General features: G+C 67.4%; 1 protein-coding gene across 2 annotated transcripts in view; it reads right to left on the bottom strand.

The window, feature by feature from the left end:
* NFKB1 (nuclear factor kappa B subunit 1) overlaps positions 1–18,103 on the bottom strand; it is a 41,468-nt gene that overhangs the window by 4,283 nt on the left and 19,082 nt on the right. For both annotated transcript variants that reach the window (XM_055141688.1, XM_055141689.1), the window contains exons 6-12: positions 9,979–10,127; positions 5,929–6,092; positions 4,788–4,946; positions 3,881–3,985; positions 2,477–2,568; positions 1,000–1,138; positions 592–726 (exon numbers count right to left, since the gene is read on the bottom strand). In XM_055141688.1, the coding sequence (XP_054997663.1) occupies positions 592–726; positions 1,000–1,138; positions 2,477–2,568; positions 3,881–3,985; positions 4,788–4,946; positions 5,929–6,092; positions 9,979–10,127 (943 nt within the window). The remainder of the gene's footprint in view (positions 1–591; positions 727–999; positions 1,139–2,476; positions 2,569–3,880; positions 3,986–4,787; positions 4,947–5,928; positions 6,093–9,978; positions 10,128–18,103) is intronic.

The following is an 18,103-nucleotide window of genomic DNA, read 5'->3' as shown; positions in this document are numbered from 1 at the left end:
GACCCCGCGGCCAGGGCCCCACACAGCCCTCCCTCGGGGCCCCCGGGCCAGGCCTGCCCGGCCGCCTCTTGCCCGCTGGACAGCTCCACAGAGCCCGGCCCTTGAACAGCACCGAGCGCGGCCCCTGCAGGATGCACACCTGACCCCGCGCAGAGGCGACAGGCCGGCGAGGCGGGAGGCGTGCCGGAGCCTCAGGGGGACTCCACGTCCCCGGAGCCCGGGCCAGCTCTGAGGACAGTGAGCAGAAGGGACGCAGCCGGACGCCAGCAGCAGCACTGCCGGACACGGCCCTGGGTGCGAGGGCAGGCCGGGCTCATCTCCGTACCAGCTCTGCTCAATGACCACGAAGCACTTGGCGGCCAGAGAAACGGCCCGGCGGGCAGGGCGCTGGCCAGGGTCCGACCCCCTGCACCCCGGGTGCTCCCCAGAGCACTGCCAGGAGGGACCCCTGAGCACAGAGCCAGGAGTCGGCCCTGAGCATCGCTGGATGTGGCCCAGACACTGGAGCGAGCACTGTCCCCCTCTGAGCTCGGCCAGCACTGGCCCACAGGCTCGTGGGGCCCCGGGGGGCCATGCCCTGTGCCCACTCACCTGGCCCGGTGCCGCCGGTCCCGCTGCCGCCTCCGCCGCCGTACATGCCGCCGGGCCCCGCCCCGGGGCCCCCGCCGAAGTTGTCCGAGAAGTTGGGCATGAGCTTCTGCCGCTTCCTCTGCACCTCCTCCTTGTCTGGGCACGAGACGGGCACGCGGGCGAGTCAGGCGCCGGCCCGCACCGGCCGCTCTGAACAGGGGCGCCGCCTGCCCGCCTGGACATGCACCGCGGCCACGGGCCCGGCGCCTGGACACCCAGGGCTCCTGGGCACACCCCCGGGACCCAGGGAGAGGACGCCCGCTGGGGCAGTCTGGGTGGGGAGCCGAGTGGCAGGGCAGGGCCCCTCCCTCCCCTGCCCCGTCGGGAGGCCCGAAGGCCCCCAGACCCGCACAGCGGGGCGGCCGCTACCTTTGATCTCGGGGTAGTAGAGGAAGGGCTTCGGCTCGCTGGTCTCCAGGTCTGACTTCCGGCGCAGCTGGACGAACACGGAGGCCGGCTTCGTGATGGTGACGTCCCTGTACTTGGGCGTCTTGAACACGATGGCGAACTGCAGGGCACAGAGGGGGCTGGGGTGGGGACAGTCCGCAGGGCAGCCCCGCGTGGAGACCGAACGCCCTGAGCCTGACCCCGCCTCACCCAGCGCCCCCGCAGGGGGGACAGTGGCCAGAGAGCCCCATGGGGGACAGTGGCCAGAGAGCCCCATGGGGGACAGGCCCAGAGAGCCCCATGGGGGACAGGCCCAGAGAGCCCCATGGGGGACAGGCCCAGAGAGCCCCATGGGGGACAGTGGCCAGAGAGCCCCATGGGGGACAGGCCCAGAGAGCCCCATGGGGGGACAGGGCCAGAGAGCCCCATGGGGGACAGGCCCAAAGAGCCCCAGGGGGGACAGGCCCAGAGAGCCCCATGGGGGGACAGGGCCAGAGAGCCCCATGGGGGACAGGCCCAGAGAGCCCCATGGGGGGGAGCCCGCACCCCCCTCTCCACTGAGGGCCAGATCTCTGCAGTGTTGGTGCAGCGGGGACGGCTGAGCGGGAGGAGGGGCCCGCGGCCACTTCCGGAGAGAGGAACCCGGGTCATTCTTAGGATTCTCACTGGGGCTCTGGGCCCCGAGTCTGTTCACAGGGGTTAACTCGGTGGGACTTGGAGGTGGCTGGGTGGCCCCGCACACAGGAGGCCCCGGGTTTGAGCCCCTGCCCCGGGAGCCCGCACGCTTCTGTTCGCTGGCGGCCGGCCTGGCCCCTGCTCAGAGCAGACCCTCGTCTGCACAGCTCTGCCGGGCGGGCGCGGGCCCACCTTAGTCTGCACGGAGATCACAGCCCGTCTCACGCACACGAGCTGGATCGCATCTTCTCACTGCTGTGCTCAGAGGCCACCCGCAATGTGTAGTGACACCAGTCTCAGCTGCCTGCAGAGTCCCCGGGCACACGCGTGTGGCGTGCCCTGCGGTGAGCTCTGGGCGCACGCGTGTGGCATGCCCTGTGGTGAGGCTCTGAGCACACGTGTGTGAGTGCCCTGCAGCGAGGCTGTACTGGGCCCTGGGCACACGCGTGTGGCGTGCCCTGCACGAGGCTGTACGGGACCCACAGGAGAGTGAAGGCCGGGGGCTGAGTGGGCGGGGGAGAGCCAGCCCACCCTGTCACCCCGGGAGGGAACAGGCTCTGGCCGAATCTCTGCCCGGCGCACAGCACCCTGGTTCCCCCAGGGCTGAGCGGCACCCGGTGGAAGGTCTGAGCTGCAGCCTGGCCCCGTTCCTGGGCAGAGACACCCGGGAATCCCAACCGGGCCGGGGGCCCCGCACACAGCCGAGCTGGGTCTGACCCCCTGCACGGCAGAGGGCCCCCGGGCTGAGACTCCCCCGCACAGCGCTGACCGGGCCCCCGCTCACCTGTCTGTGCACGTCGGTGGGGGAGAAGTCGCCGAAGCCTTCCCAGACGCCGCCGTTCTCCTGCTCCTCGTAGAAGCGGATCTGGATGTCATCTGCAAACAGCCCAGTCACACCCGGGCCGCTGAGCGGGGAGACTGCAGGCGGGCGGGCGCAGCCGCGGGTCTAGACCTTCCTGAGGGCCATCCGGCCTCCCCCGACCCGGGACGGCCGCCTCTGCTGCCGCCTCTGCTGCCTCTGAGCTTCCTCCCGACAGTGCTCCTCTCGGCGTGCACGCACATCCCGCCCCTCGCGCCCTGCCGGGAGCTGTGCCCTGTCCGTGGCATGGCTGCACAGAGTCGAGCTGCACGGGGCGGCTCGCCCAGCCGTGAAGGGAGGAGCAAGACGGTGGGGCCCACCCGGTGATGCTCTGGCCTGCGGCACGGCGACACAGCCTGCAGGGCGGACAGCCCGTCTCCCCGTGAGAGAGACTGTGTGTGCGTGTGTGTATGTACATGTATGCGCACGTGTGTGCATGTATGTGCGTGCATGTGTGCATGCATGTGCTTGTGTGTATGTATGTGCATATGTGCGTGTGCATGTGTGTATATGCATGTATGCGCATGCGTGTGCGTGCATGTGTGCATGTATGTGCTTATGTGTATGTGTGTGCATGTGTATGTGAGTGTATGTGTGCATGTATGTGCTTGTGTGTATGTGCATATGTGCGTGTGCATGTGTGTATATGCATGTGAGTGCATGCATGTATGTGCATGTGTGTAAATGTGCATGTGTGTGAATGTGCATGTGTGTGAATGTGCATATGTGTGAATGTGCATGCGTGTGAAGCATGGCCTATTAGTTTAACTGCGCTTGAGGCCAACATTTTTAAACTATATAGACACCGATTACAAAATGTAATTACGTAGCGTAACAATCACATTGTATACTCAGAGTATGCCTTACTGTACGGTTTGACTTTTAACTGACTTTTACAGCCCTCCCCGCCCCCAGCGCGGCTCTGTGTGCGTGTTCCCGGTGCTGGGCCTGGAGCTCCTGGTCCTGAACTGGGCTCCACCCCTGCAAACCAGCCCCTCGGCACCAAGGGCCGTAAGTTACTTCTCCGCTCTGTGGTTTGGTTTGGGGGCCACACCCAATGGCGCCCAGCGCTCACTCCTGGCAGGGCTTTGGGGACCACATGGGGTACAGGGGCCTGAACACGGGCCGGCCGCGTGCACGGCAAGCACCTTACCCCCGTACTGACTCTGACCCGTAATTTCTCTCCTGTTGAGAACCCACAAACAACTGTGTTGGGTGTGAAGAACCCCGACAGACAGCCCTGCTTCGGGAGAGGGGCGTGCGCGGGCTCCCGCGGGCAGCCCAGGGCCCCCGGGAAGGCCACCCGCAGACCCCGGGGCGGGCCGGTACCTTTCTGAACCTTGTCGCAGAGAAGGTAAATCTCCTCCCCGCCCGTCACGCAGCCGGCCGTCCTGTCCATCCTCACGATCTTCAGGTTGGACGCGTTGGGCGCCTCTGTGTGGGGCGGGAGACGCGGGCTCAGGCTCAGCCTCGGGCGCCCAGGCCCCCCGGCCCCCCACAGGTCCAAGCAAGCGACCACGGCCCGGCCCGCCGATGGTCAGCACCGCCCAGGGACAGACAGCTGCCGGCGGGCGTCTTGGCGCTCACACCTAGGAGGACGCACCTCCCCGAACCCGCGGTCCTGTAAGGGCCCGAGAACTCAGAACCAACAGGGCTTTCTGCTCCGCAGGTAAGCAGAGACAGTGCAGCCCCCCGCCCCCCTCCCAGGGCAGTGCCCCCGGGGCACCCGGCCCCTCAGCCGCTGCAGCTCAGGTGCCCTCGGGGGCAAGAGCTTTACATCTCGCTCGAGTCATTTTGGGGGCCGCGCCCAGTGGTGCTGGGAGGGCCAGGTGGCGCGCGGGGGGTAGGACCTGGGCAAGCAAATGCCGTCCCGCTGCACTGTCTTTCCCGCCCCACTGGCATCATGACTCTTCCACTTCCCTTCAGACACATCTGGACTCAGGCTTCGAACTCGGAGCACGGATGTCTCTGCTCACACCAAGTGCTAAAGATTCCCGCGTCTGAGCGCCGTACGTGTGTGGGCTTCGGGGGGTCTTTCCCGGACGCCAGGCGCCCCGAACGAGACACCCGCACTTTACGTAAATGCCGAAGGCCGTCGGGGACTCGGCCCCGGTGAGCACTGTGCCTGTGGCTCTCCGGGGTGGCCTGCGGGGTTTGTTCTGGGAAACGTCACCGGGACAGTCTCCCTCTAGGCCAGGGTGGCCCCAGCGCGGCCCTGCGGCGCGGCCACACTCACTGCTGTCGTAGATGGCGTCGGACACCACCGGCTCCAGGCGCCGCGTGAAGCTGCCGGTGCTGTCCGGGAGGAAGGCCGTGAACATGAGGCGCACCACGCTGAGGTCCATCTCCTTGGTCTGCTGCAGGGCGGCCTGGCGGATGACCTCCTTCTCGCTGTCTGGGGACACGGGCACGGCCCAGCTCAGACCCAGGGCGGGCGGCTCGGGGCGGGCGGCCTGGCAGAGCCGAGCCTTCCCCCAGGGACGCACGAGTGGGGCGAGGGCGCGCGTCTCGCACACGGCACACCGGGTTAGACGCGCGACTCCCCATACAGGCCCCTAGGCCTGCTAGGAGGGGCCCCTGAGCGCGGGGCCAGAGTGAGCCCCGAGCACTGCCGGGTGTGAGCCCCGAGCACTGACGGGTGTGCCCCAGAGAGCCACCAACCACAAACCAAGACAGAATGGAAACACCCGGACACGGGAACATGAGGCTCCGGGTGCCGCCGAGACCCGGCACTGCCCAGGCCGTGGCGCCAGGCTGCGTGTGCCACCCTGCAGGGGCTTCGGGGCGTGGACGCTGTCCGAGTCGCCCGAGGCGGGGGCCGCGTCCACGGGCAGACAGTGGCCACGAGGGCAGCGTTCGGGGCAGGCCTGGCAGAGGCGCCACAGGCCGCTCAGAGGGCAGCAGGCCCGGAACCTGGACGCGTGGGGCGTGGCCACGGGGGAGGAGGAGCACGTGTGGGCATGCTGGGGAGCAGAGGGGACGGACGGACGGATGGACGTACGTCTCTCCTCGCGGGGAGTAGAGCTGGGGAGGAGCAGTGGGCGGCGACAGCGGGATAGCGGGCTGGGCAGGGCGCGTGTGGCCCCGGCGTGAGGCCAGGGACAGAAGTGGGGACAGGCGGCCACCCAGGCTGGGCACAAGCGGGGTTGTGATGTGGGGAGGATAGGGCCCGTCTGGGGAAACTGAGGCACGGCTGTGCACTGCCGCGGGCGAGTGCTGGCAGGAGAGTGGCGAGGGGCACGAGAGGCGAGGGAGCACTGTGAGCAGAGCAGCGCCCACGGCCGACGGCCCTGCTAGGAGGTGGAGGCACTGGATGGGGCTACAGGGGCAGAGAGGGGACGGACGGACGGACGGCGCGTCTGGAGGGAGGAGCGCACCTGTGAGCCGCCGGTCGCCGGCGCCCTCCGCCTGCAGGTAGGCCAGGTCGGGGTGCACCAGTAGCCCGGGGTTGTAGCCGCGGATGCAGGCCTCGCTCATGCGCGCCTCCAGGGTCTCGAACACCTTCTTCTTGGTCACGTGCAGGATGCCCAGGTTGGCGAAGCTGAAACAGCCACGGCAGCGGCGGCTCGAGGGGGCTCAGGGCCCGAGGCACGGCCCACGGCCCGCCCGCCACGGGCCGTCCACGGCAGCCTCCCGCCTGGCCGGGAAGCTGGGCGGGCCCCTCGGAGTCCGGGGGCTCGTGAGACAAGGGGGCGCAGGCTGGGCAGTGACTCACAGGGGCCTCGGCCCCAGCCGAGCGGCGGGGTCAGCTCCCGGCCGGAGTGTGACTCGCACACGGGCCTGCCTGGGACCCTGTGGCAGGCGCCCGCCAGGGGCAGCGAGAAAGGCAGGTGAGCACCGGTCAGCCCTGCCCGCGGCCTCGCTCACACCCAGGGCCCCAGACAGGGCCCCCCGCCCCCTCCCCTCACGAAGCCCCACCCCTGGACCACAGCCCTGGCAGGGCCCACACAGGCGCTGGAGCCACGCTCGCCCGCACCCTGAGCTCTCTGGCCCCCTGGGCCGCCCCCAAGCTGCTCAGGAGCCGAGGTGCTGACTGAGCCCAGCTCTGCCTGCGGACGGCCGGGCCATGCGTGTTCGCGGAGAGGAAGCGGGCGCACTCGGGCACGCGGCATCCGCAGAGGCTGTAGACAGGATGTTCCCACAGGGGACCAGCCCGAGAGGCCTCCAGCCCCGTCCCTGGCACCCCGGGCCCAGGCACCAGCGGGGGCCACCTCGCACGGGCGGGGAGTCCCGGGGTGTGGCCCGCAGGCCCCCACACAATCCCTGAGGGTCCCGGGAGGGGGGTGGATGAAAGGAAGGTCGGCGTCTGCAGGGCGGGGCCTCGGGAGACGGTTCCCAGGCGCAGACGCCACACACCGCCAGAGCTGCAGGGACGGGGCGGGAGCCGCGGAGGGCGAGGCTGAGAGACGAGAGAGACGTGAGAGACGCGGGAGACATGCGGCAACGCAGACGGAACAGCAGGTCCAGGCAGAGCAGCGACAGGAAGAGACGCAAACCCAGACCCTGGGGCCCAGCGGCCTCGGGGGACAGAGGCCGAGTGTGTGTGTGTGTGTGGGGGGGGGGGGGGACAGCGCACGGGACAGTGCTTGGGGAGGAGGAAGGGAGCCCGCATGGAAGCTACTGAGCAACGCATGTTCCCACACTCAGTCAGCAGCGGAAGGGACGCTGACACGCTGAGGAACCCTTGGGCGAGGCCGGGGTTGAGGCCCACACACAGGAGGCCGGGACCACCCTCTCCCCTCAGGGCTGACACAGGGAGGGACCATCCTGTCCCCTCAGGGCTGACACAGGGATGATGGACCATCCTGTCCCCTCAGGGCTGACACAGGGATGGACCATCCTGTCTCCTCAGGGCTGACACAGGGGGATGGACATCCTGTCCCCTCAGGGCTGACACAGGGGGATGGACCAGCCTGTCCCCTCAGGGCTGACACAGGGATGATGGACCATCCTGTCCCCTCAGGGCTGACACAGGGATGGACCATCCTGTCTCCTCAGGGCTGACACAGGGACGACCATCCTGTCCCCTCAGGGCTGACACAGGGGGATGGACCAGCCTGTCCCCTCAGGGCTGACACAGGGATGATGGACCATCCTGTCCCCTCAGGGCTGACACAGGGGGATGGACCAGCCTGTCCCCTCAGGGCTGACACAGGGACGACCATCCTGTCCCCTCAGGGCTGACACAGGGGGATGGACCAGCCTGTCCCCTCAGGGCTGACACAGGGATGGACCATCCTGTCCCCTCAGGGCTGACACAGGGACAACCATCCTGTCCCCTCAGGGCTGACACAGGGATGATGGACCATCCTGTCCCCTCAGGGCTGACACAGGGGGATGGACATCCTGTCCCCTCAGGGCTGACACAGGGGGATGGACCAGCCTGTCCCCTCAGGGCTGACACAGGGATAAACCATCCTGTCCCCTCAGGGCTGACACAGGGACAACCATCCTGTCCCCTCAGGGCTGACACAGGGATGGACCCTCCTGTCCCCTCAGGGCTGACACAGGGGGATGGACCAGCCTGTCCCCTCAGGGCTGACACAGGGATAAACCATCCTGTCCCCTCAGGGCTGACACAGGGACAACCATCCTGTCCCCTCAGGGCTGACACAGGGGGATGGACCAGCCTGTCCCCTCAGGGCTGACACAGGGGCATGGACATCCTGTCCCCACGGTGCCTGAGAACCACTGCTGGGAGTGACCTGAGTGTCAGGCCGGGAGCACCATGGTCCAGTGAGGAGGGCTCTTGCCCTGCATACAGCTGACCCGGGTTTGATCCCCGGCACCACATACGCTCTCCTGAGCCAGGCCAGGAGTGATCCCCGAATGCAGAGTCTTGGGTTGCCCTGAACACCGCTGGGTGTGGCTCCTAGATGCGCACACACACACACACACACACACACACACACACACACACACACACACACACACACACACTTTCTGTGGCAAAATGTCAGACCTCAGGTGTAAGTAAGTGAAAGCCGAGCGCCTCATCTGTCTCTTGGCTGTAAGCAGCGAAACAGGGCAGTTGGCACACGCAAGACTCACCCCGAGAGTGGGGCTCAGGCCGAGGCGGGAGCGAGGGCTTCTGGGAGGCGAGGGGCACCGGGACGGAGACAGCGCCCCAAGCCCACGCCACCCCACGCCAGGGACACTCAAATTACTCGCAAGTCTTTGAGACGGACTCTGACAGAGTGAGTCCCGCGTGTGGGACCTTGACGGGAAACACCTTGGGCCCGGGGCAACCCTGCAGGCGTCCCCAGGGCGGAGGCTCAGGGCCACCGTCCCTCGCGTCAGGCCGGGCTCCAGGCTGGTCACCCTCGGACGTGCGACCCGTTTGCCGGATGCATTAGCGAGGGGACGGGCGGTCCTGCCGGCAGCTGGGCCCAGCCCAGGAGCAAGCTGGGGGCCGGGAGTTTCCTGGTGCTTGGCGGCTGGCGCCTAATTAAATAACCATTAGTTCCTCTAAAACCCTGGGAGATTACGGAGCCAAACCACAGGCGCTGCGAATTACAGGCAGCAGCTGGCAGGCGTTCCCGTAACCAGCGCCACGGAGGGAATTCCACCCGAGACTCCTCTCGGGGTGTGGCCGGCGGGGCCGGGGGACCCCGGGCATGGCCGGGCTGCCGCGTCTCACACTCTCGCATCCCTGCCATCACAGAGCTCACAGCAGGGCTTCCTCTGACGGGGGGGGGGGGGGGGGGGGAAGGAAGCGGGTGTGATCACCCCCAGGAGCCGGGAGTGTTCATGCCGCTGCTCCTCAGGAATGCGGAATCCCCTGGTGAGTGACCCTGTACCGCAGGCAGTGAGCGGGCGCGCGGGGACCCGAGGAAGACCACACACGGGTGCCCGCAAAGCCGAGTGCTAGCAGCAGCACCGAGGGCGGAGACTGGGGGGTGAAGCTCGCGCGAACTCTCGAACCAGCCCGGGCTTCTGTCTCCAGTCCTCCTGCCCCAAAGCTCTGTTTTTAAAAAAATTTTTTTTTGCTTTTTGGGTCACACTCAGCGATGCTCAGGGGTCACTCCTGGCTCTGCACTCAGGAATCACTCCTGGCGCTGCTTGGGGACCCTATGGGATGCTGGGGATCGAACCCGGGTTGGCCGTGTGCAAGGCAAACGCCCTCCCCGCTGTGCTGTTGCTCCGGCCCCGGGTTTCGGGTTCTGAGAAAGCCACACTGGATGTTCCTACAGTCTGAGAAATACCGAGAACACGAAGCTCCCCTCCAGGGCGCTCGGGGGGAGACCGAGTCGGACTCCGCGGGGCAACCCCCGCTCCTACAGCCCCGACGCAGGGTGACCCGCGTTCCTGCCTCGGCCTCCTCCCAAGACCACCCAGGGCCCAGGGCCCCCACTGGTCCACGGCACTCCCTCGGGGCCCCTCCTCCCGCCCACAGGGACGAGGAGCCGGGGCAGGCGGCCACTCACCCCACCACCATGTCCTTGGGCCCGGCGGCCACGGTGCAGACGCCGTCCTCGCAGTGCTTCCCCACCAGGCTGTGCGCGTGCAGGTGGACGCTCTTGCCGTTGGTCACCAGCTGCACGATCACCTTGGCCGGCCCCACGTAGTTGCAGATCTGGACAGTGAGCAGCAGGGTGAGCGCCCAGGGCGGGGGGCGGGGGTGGGACCCCACCCGCCCGGGGCTGCCCCACGGGGTGGGCGCCCGCAGGTGGGGCGTGTCCAGGGGTGCGGAGGCCCTTAAGCTTCGGGCAGCCCCAAGGAGCAGCCGAGAGTGAGGGTACGTCTGACCTGGGGGACGACAGGGAGAGCGGGGGCGGGGGGGGGTGGGGGGCAGCTGGAGTACCCGAGGGCCGAGACCCATCGGGAGGGCAGGCGAGGGGCCGGGCCGGTGGACGCTCTGTGCCAGCCATGCGTGTTCCATCCACGAGGGGCCCCAGGGCTGCAGTGCCCGAGGGCCGGCTCCCACATGGCATCTGTCCACTCAAGGCCACGGGTTCTGCGGGGCGCCCCACACTGAAACCCCCCTCCTCCCGCCATGGGTGAGTCCACGGCCCCGGGCGGCCCCGCCTGCCCTCCCACCCACAGCGGTTAGGGCCAGGCCCGGGTCCTCGGCTTCCAGCATCAACTGGACCCCCAGACCACCGGGGCACCCCACATGCCCGGCCGTACCCCTCCTTGTGGGGACCCAGGGGTGACTGTCCAGCCCCCTGGCCACTGCCAGGTAAGCCCCGCCCATCCCTGGAGCCGGGGGCGGGGCCAAAGGTTCCACCTCCAGCTTGGGGTCAGTCGGCCAGGGGTCACTCCATGGCCGCACACTGGAACCTTTCATGTCCAGCACCCCCCATGGGGCCGGAGGCCAGAGGGCAGGAAGAGAACAGTGCTCCCCTGGGCGGCCCTTCTCCTCCCACTGCTGGACGACAGTGGACGAGGAGACGCCGGCCCTGGGCCCTCGGACAGGCCGAGCGGCAGCGGGGACACGGCCGGCGTGGGTCTGTGGCGCCCTCCTGGGGGACACACGTGCCCCGCGACAGTCTCCTCAGCGCGGTCTCCGGAGTCTGGCCCCTCCCTCCCGGCACGACCGGCCAGTGTGCGCGTGGGGAGCGCCCACCCTCCGGGCAGCAGCGGTCCTGGGGACCCCCACCCCCAGCAGTGTTTCTGGGCGACCCCAACACCCCAAGTTTTGCTTTTAGCTTAGACTTTACGACTCTTGCTTTGGGTCCACGCGGAGCTGGGGCGGAGCCCGGGACCCTCGGCTGGTGGGTGGTGGACCCCGAGGTGCTCAGGGGACCATGTGGTGCCTGGGCTTGAACGTGGGGACCCTCGGAGTGTGCAGAGCCCGCGGGCAGGAGGAGGGCCTGGAGCAGGACCCCGAATGGCTGCACACAAACGGCTCCTCCATTCCTGAACGCCCCTGTTCCCGGAGGCCCACTCACTGCTCTCGGCCCAGCGGCTTCTTGCAGAGACGCCTCTAGGCTGTGAACTGAGCTACGGCCCCGGGCCGTCCCAGGAGGGGAAGGGTTTTCTCTCTCGGCCTTCCCTTTCGGTGGCGGTGTGGCGACCGCCATCTTATAAGGCCACTAAGCAGAGGTACGAGCTTGCAGTGTCTCGATCTCTGGCAGAAATTTCTCTGGACTGAATTACTAAAACACCAGAAATCCAAAATCATTTGCTCTTCATTCTCAGCAATGGAAAATGATCAAATGATGCCTTTGCGGCAGGTCTGATTGTTGGGGGAAAATTCCAAATAATAATAGTGAGTTTTCTGTTGAAATATTGAATGTAATCAAAGTAAAGAGAGAGTAAAGCGAAGATCATCTGCCACACAGGCGGGGTGGGGGTGGGAGGGGGGTATACTGGGGTTCTTGGCGGTGGAACATGTGCACTGGTGAAGGGACAGGGGTTTGATCATTGTATGACCGAGGCTCAAACCTGAAAGCTTTGTAACTTTTTTCATGGTGATTCAATAAAAAAAATAATAATAAAAATTAAATTAAATTAAATTTAAAAAAAAAGGAGGGTCGTGGAGGCCGCGGCACTCCCTCAGGTGTGGGCGCGGTCACCCTGTTGTCCAGGGACGCCCGTGGCGTGGGCTGGGGCTGGAGGCTGGCAGGCTGCCCAGGCAGGACAGGGCAGGGGCGGCCCGGGGCCTGAGGGCGAGGAGGGGGTCTCCAGAGCCCCCGGCCCGGCACTCGCTGGGGCAGAATGAGGAAGCAGGAGTCTGCGGCCGTGACTAACGTGCTGTGGGCCCGGAGACCACGGCGGGCGGTGGGGCCGCTGGGCGCCGTGGGCTTTCCCGGGCTGCTGGCGGGGACGCTCAGGTGCAGACCAGAGGTCACTGCTATTTCGGGAGCCGCCCGCAGTGCCGCCCAGAGGTGCTTCCTTCCTCGCCTCAGTCCCTCCGCGTCCGAGGGGCGACAGACAGGACAGCAGGTCCAGGACACAAGGGGGCCTCGGCCGGGGCCCAGGCCAGGCCCAGGGGCTGGCGCTGCTGGCGCGGGGACAGGGCGCAGTCCCCTGTAGAACATGGGACACGGTGGGCGTGGGAGACAAGTGGGCGACGCGGGCGCGAGGGAGATGCTCTTGGCCTGAGCCCCAGGGTGGGCACAGTTGGAGGGGCCCCCGGGCTTCTCTCTGGGAATGTCCTGCCACCGCCTCGGGCGCGGGCCTCACGGCACTCCCTCCAGGGTTACGGCTACACGGGAGAACGGGGCGGGGCGCCCTGAGCCCTCCACAGCCCAGAAGCCCACATGAACACACACATGCACACACACACGCTCACGCTCACAGAGCACCCCCACATGCACATACACAGCCGACACAAACTGCTCTCAGCACATGCATGCACCCCCAACGTGCACACGCATGCACACACACATAGAACTCATGGCCCATGGATGTACGCACACACACACAGCACTCAGCCCATGCACACGCACACACACAGCACTCACAGCTCATGCACACACACACAGCAATCACAGCCCATGGATGTACGCACACACACACACAGCACTCAGCCCATGCATGCGCACACACACAGCACTCACAGCTCATGCACACACACACAGCAATCACAGCCCATGGATGTACGCACACACACACACAGCACTCAACCCATGCATGTGCACACACACAGCACTCACAGCTCATGCACACACACACAGCAATCACAGCCCATGGATGTACGCACACACACAGCACTCAGCCCATGCACGCGCACTCACAGCTCATGCACACACACACACACACACACCAATCACAGCCCATGCACGCACACACAGCACTCACAGCCTATGCATGCACACACTGCACTCAGAACATACACACATCCTCACATGTGCACATTTGTGGCACACGTGCACACACACACTGCACTTGGTACATGCATGCACTCCTACGTGCACACACACACTACACTCACACACTGCACTCAGCACACGCATACACCCCCGCGTGCACGCACTCACGGCCCACACGCAAACACTCCTTCCCACTTCCTGTTCCCCCGGAGGAGGGGTGGCGGCCCCATCGGCGGGAGCAGCTGAGGAAGTGCATGAGCTGCGACTGGGGGGCCAGGGCTCTGAGGAGACCCCAAGCGTCTCAGCAACGCCTCTTCAGATGCGCCGGGCTGGGACTGCGCAGCTCAGAGGCCCTCGGCCACCCCAGGGCAGGCGGCGAGGACAGGGCCAGGAGCGGCTCCCGGTGCCAGTCGGAACCACACTCTGAGCTGCTGCCCTCGGCAGCCTCCTCAGGACTGGGCTGGGCTTTTGCTTTGCCAGGGATGGAACCTGAAGTGCAGCTTCAGGAGCCCTTCCTGCCCGTTCCCTCGCCCTGCCGGCTGCGCTGCCCAGGCTACCCTCAGACAAAGCACGAGCGTCACCTCAGAGGCCTTCCTCCAACAAAGCACATCACCTCAGGGTGCTTCCTCCACACAGCACAGAGTGCAACACCTTGGAGTCCTTCCCTCACAGGGCACAGCACCTCAGAGTCCCTCACACACAGCGCATCGCCTCCGGAGTCTGACCGAGCGGCTCACTGCCCACGGCCCGGGATTCACCCGATCCCTGTCTCTGGGGCACAGACCTGCCTGTCCCCGGCCTCCACAGTCCTCCCTGCGACACCTGCTGGGGCTGCAGGAGCCACGCGGCCGTCGGGTCGTCTGCTTCCCGCCCTCTCGCTGCCCGTCTGCCCGGGGGAGACTCTGCAAGCGCCCCCCGCGCCTGTCGGGCTGTGCCGAGCCCGACTCCCACCTCCGTCCCGAAGGCCCGTCGGGCAGCCCAGGACGCCGGGGGGGAGCAGCCGTCGGGGCCTCGTCTCCTGCTGGGGTGACGGGAGCCCGCACGGCCCACGGCATCGGGAGAAACTGCTCAGGCCCCGCGCTCTGCGTGCGGGGAAGGTCTCCTGCGGGGGTGCAGGGCCGAGCAGCCCCGGCCCGACCCGGGGGCCCCACCCACAGGCCGAGACATCGAGGAAAGCTGAAAGCGAGTTTCTGCGTGAAGTCGCTTGACAGGTCACGTTCACTCAGAAACTGCGACACGTCACACAGGCACCGCCCGAGCGCAGGCCGCGCATCCCACACGCACGTCACCTGTGGCGGGACGGACCCGGAGACGGGGCAGCCCGGGCGCCAGCCAAGCCTCACCCGTCACTGAAACAGAAACTGGACCGGAACCGGGGCTCCCCAGCAGGGAGCAGAACTGAGCCCGCGCCCCGAGAGTCTGACCCCGTGACCCCAGTGTCTGAGCCTGTGACCCCGAGTGTCTGACCCCGTGGCCCCGAGTGTCTGAGCCTGTGACCCCGAGTGTCTGACCCCGTGACCCCGAGTGTCTGAGCCCGTGACCCCAAGTGTCTGAGCCGGTGACCCGAGTGTCTGACTCCAAGTGTCTGACCCCGTGACCCCGAGGCCGCCCCTGTGCGGCGCCTGCGGGAGGGGCCGGGTGAGGTGCGGGCCGTGGGGCCACAGCCTGCCCAGGGGAACCGGCTTGGCCGTTTGCTCGGGGCCCGCAGAGCAGGGGCCTGAGGGAGCCGCCTGCCCCACAGCTGCCCGGGAGACCCCGCGGGACTCGGATCGCAGCCCTGGACGAGGGTGTCCGTCCGTCCCCGCCACTGTCTCCCGCCCTGCCCGGGCCAGCCGGGAAGTCCAGTGGGGGCCGGGCTCCGGCTGCGTCTGACTCGCCCGGGAAACCCCGTGAGTGCGGCGGCTCCAGGGAGGGGGTGGGAGGTTTCCTGACTCTCGGCCCGCTCAGTGCTCACGAGCACCCCGGAAGGAAGGGGCGGCCCCAGGGGAAGCCCTGTCAGGATGCAAGGGACGGCCACACGGCCGGTGGCCGCGGGCTGGACACTGCCCAGTGGCTGGGAAGGACAGTCACTGGTGACCGGGGAGGACACTGGCCAGTGGCCGTCTGCCGGCTTTGTTCCCCGGTGACTGCCGTTCCAACACTCGGGAGGCGTGAGCTGTCACCTCAGGGCCACCCCGCCTCCCACGGGGTCCCCTGAGTACCCCAGCGCAGAGCCGGGAGTGGCCCCTGCATGTCGCTGGGTGGGGCCCCGATGCCCAAACCCGCCCCACTCTGCAGTGGGGCCGCCCCCTGGTCTCCCTGACGGCCCGTCAGACCCAGGGGCGTCCCTCCCTCGGGAAGGGCGGTCACCCCCAGCTCCCCTGGGCCCGCGGGCCCGCAGCCCCGCCCTCCCGTCCTGCCACAGGCTCCCCTGCCCAGTGACCGGACACGTCCTCCTGTTGGACACGCAGGGAGGCCGCGCAGCCCAGGGCCGGGTCAGGCCAGCGCCCGGCACCCAGGACTGTGCCCAGGCCTGGCGGGCGAGTGTGTGCCCAGGTGTGGGCAGTGCCCGCCCTGTGCCACACAGGGGCTCTGGCCCCGGGGACTCGGCCGTGGTCACCGCCAGGCTGCCCCAAGCGGGGGGCCGCGGCCTGGGTGCCCGCGAGGAGGAGGACGGCACCAGCTGGGCAGCTATTTGTGTCTCGGGATCAAGGCCTGCCCGGGCGGGGCCGGCGGGTGCCAGGAGGCGTGTGGCGGGGCGGGGAGCAGGCCCGGGGCTTTCGGGAAGAGGGAAGAGGGAAGAGGGGGGCCTTTCCCGCTAGCGCAGCGTCGGGCGGGCCCGGGCCTGCAGGCAGCGGCAGGCGTGAGGGGAGGCCGGGCGCTGAGTCAGCGCCCAGCAGCGGGGCCTGCCCCGGGGAGGCGTCCACTCTCTCCGTGACTCCTTTGCTCTGAGAATCAGGCCAGGGCCGGAGAGACCAGGCAGCAGGCGGGTCCCGGGCACCCACACGCCCTCCCAGCCCTGCCTGCCCGGTGCAGCTGGGCCTGCCTTCTCCTCAGAGCGGGGCAGCTCTCCGGGGCACTGCGGGGGGGGGGGGGGGTGGCCACGGGGGGCGTGTCCACGCTGCTCGCCCACTCGCTGGGCTGAGTCGCCCCACCGAGCACTGGCAGAGAACTCCGGGGCGCCAGGCACCCACCGAGCCCCCAGGGGTCTCGGTGCCACTGGGGGGAGGGGCAGGTTGTCACTGGGGGAGGGGCGGGTTGTCACTGGGGGGCGGGGCGGGTTGTCACTGGGGGGCGAGTTGTCACTGGGGGGCAGGTTGTCACTGGGGGAGGGGCGGGTTGTCACTGGGGGGAGGGTTGTTACTGGGGGAGGGGCGGGTTGTCACTGGGGGGCGGGTTGTCATTGGGGGGAGGGGTGGGTTGTCACTGGGGGCGGGTTGTCATTGGGGGGAGGGGTGGGTTGTCACTGGGGGAGGGGCAGGTTGTCACTCCGGGCGGGTTGTCACTGGGGGGCGGGTTGTCACTGGGGGAGGGGCGGTTGTCACTGGGGGCGGGTTGTCACTGGGGGAGGGGCGGGTTGTCACTGGGGGAGGGGCGGGTTGTCACTGGGGGAGGGGCGGTTGTCACTGGGGGCGGGTTGTCACTGGGGGAGGGGCGGGTTGTCACTGGGGGAGGGGCGGGTTGTCACTGGGGGAGGGGCGGGTTGTCACTGGGGGAGGGTTGTCACTGGGGGAGGGGGGTTGTCACTGGGGAGGGGCGGGTTGTCACTGGGGGGCGGGTTGTCATTGGGGGAGGGGTGGGTTGTCACTGGGGGAGGGGCAGGTTGTCACTGGGGGCGGGTTGTCACTGGGGGAGGGGCGGGTTGTCACTGGGGGCGGGTTGTCACTGGGGGAGGGGCGGGTTGTCACTGGGGGGCGGGTTGTCACTGGGGGAGGGGCAGGTTGTCACTGGGGGAGGGTTGTCACTGGGGGAGGGGTGGGTTGTCACTGGGGGAGGGTTGTCACTGGGGGGGGTTGTGTGCTCTCTGCTTTGCCTTGTTCTGCGGCGTCAGGGCTGCGCCCAGGACCGTGGCCAGGCAAGGGGAGGGCCAAGGTGGACACAGCAGGTTGAGGGGCCCCTGCCAGGTGGGCATCGACAACCTGGGAGTCAGTGCCGGGCGCGGCGCCCTGGGTCGCAAGGCCAGAGCCAGAGAGAAAGTCCCGGTTTTCCTCAGTCAACTGTTCTTGCTCCTGGCACGGACACTGGTGACTCGGGCTACAGTCATCCCCGTCACAGGAACACGCGCACGCACATGTGTGCACACATAACACACACTAGTGCACGCACCATAACACATGTGCACAAGTGCAGCACACATACACACATGCAGACATGCATGCAGATGTATGCACCACATAATACACACAGGTGCACACAGCACAGCACTCACACACATGCAGACATGAACACACTTGTTCAGACATGTAACACGCACACAGCACAGCCTTCACACATGTGTGCAGACACACATGCACATGTGTGCACACTGGACACATACTGGTACACACAGCACAGCACTCACACACATGTGCAGATATGCACACACATGTGCATACACAAAACACACACAGCACAGCACTTACATGCGTACAGACATGTGCACACACGTGTGCACACCCATAACACAGGGCACAGCACTCACACGTGTGCAGACATATGCACGCACACCCCGGACAGCCTCCTCCTGACGTCCCCCCGACTCTGTGCCTCGGCCTCTCCGGCCACATGGGCTCTCACGCGCCCTCCTGACCCCGCGCAGCCGACACGGAGAGGC

Source organism: Sorex araneus, chromosome 6 (assembly GCF_027595985.1).
Source record: "Sorex araneus isolate mSorAra2 chromosome 6, mSorAra2.pri, whole genome shotgun sequence".
Taxonomy (NCBI): domain Eukaryota; kingdom Metazoa; phylum Chordata; class Mammalia; order Eulipotyphla; family Soricidae; genus Sorex; species Sorex araneus.
This window is presented reverse-complemented; position numbering and strand designations above follow the sequence as displayed.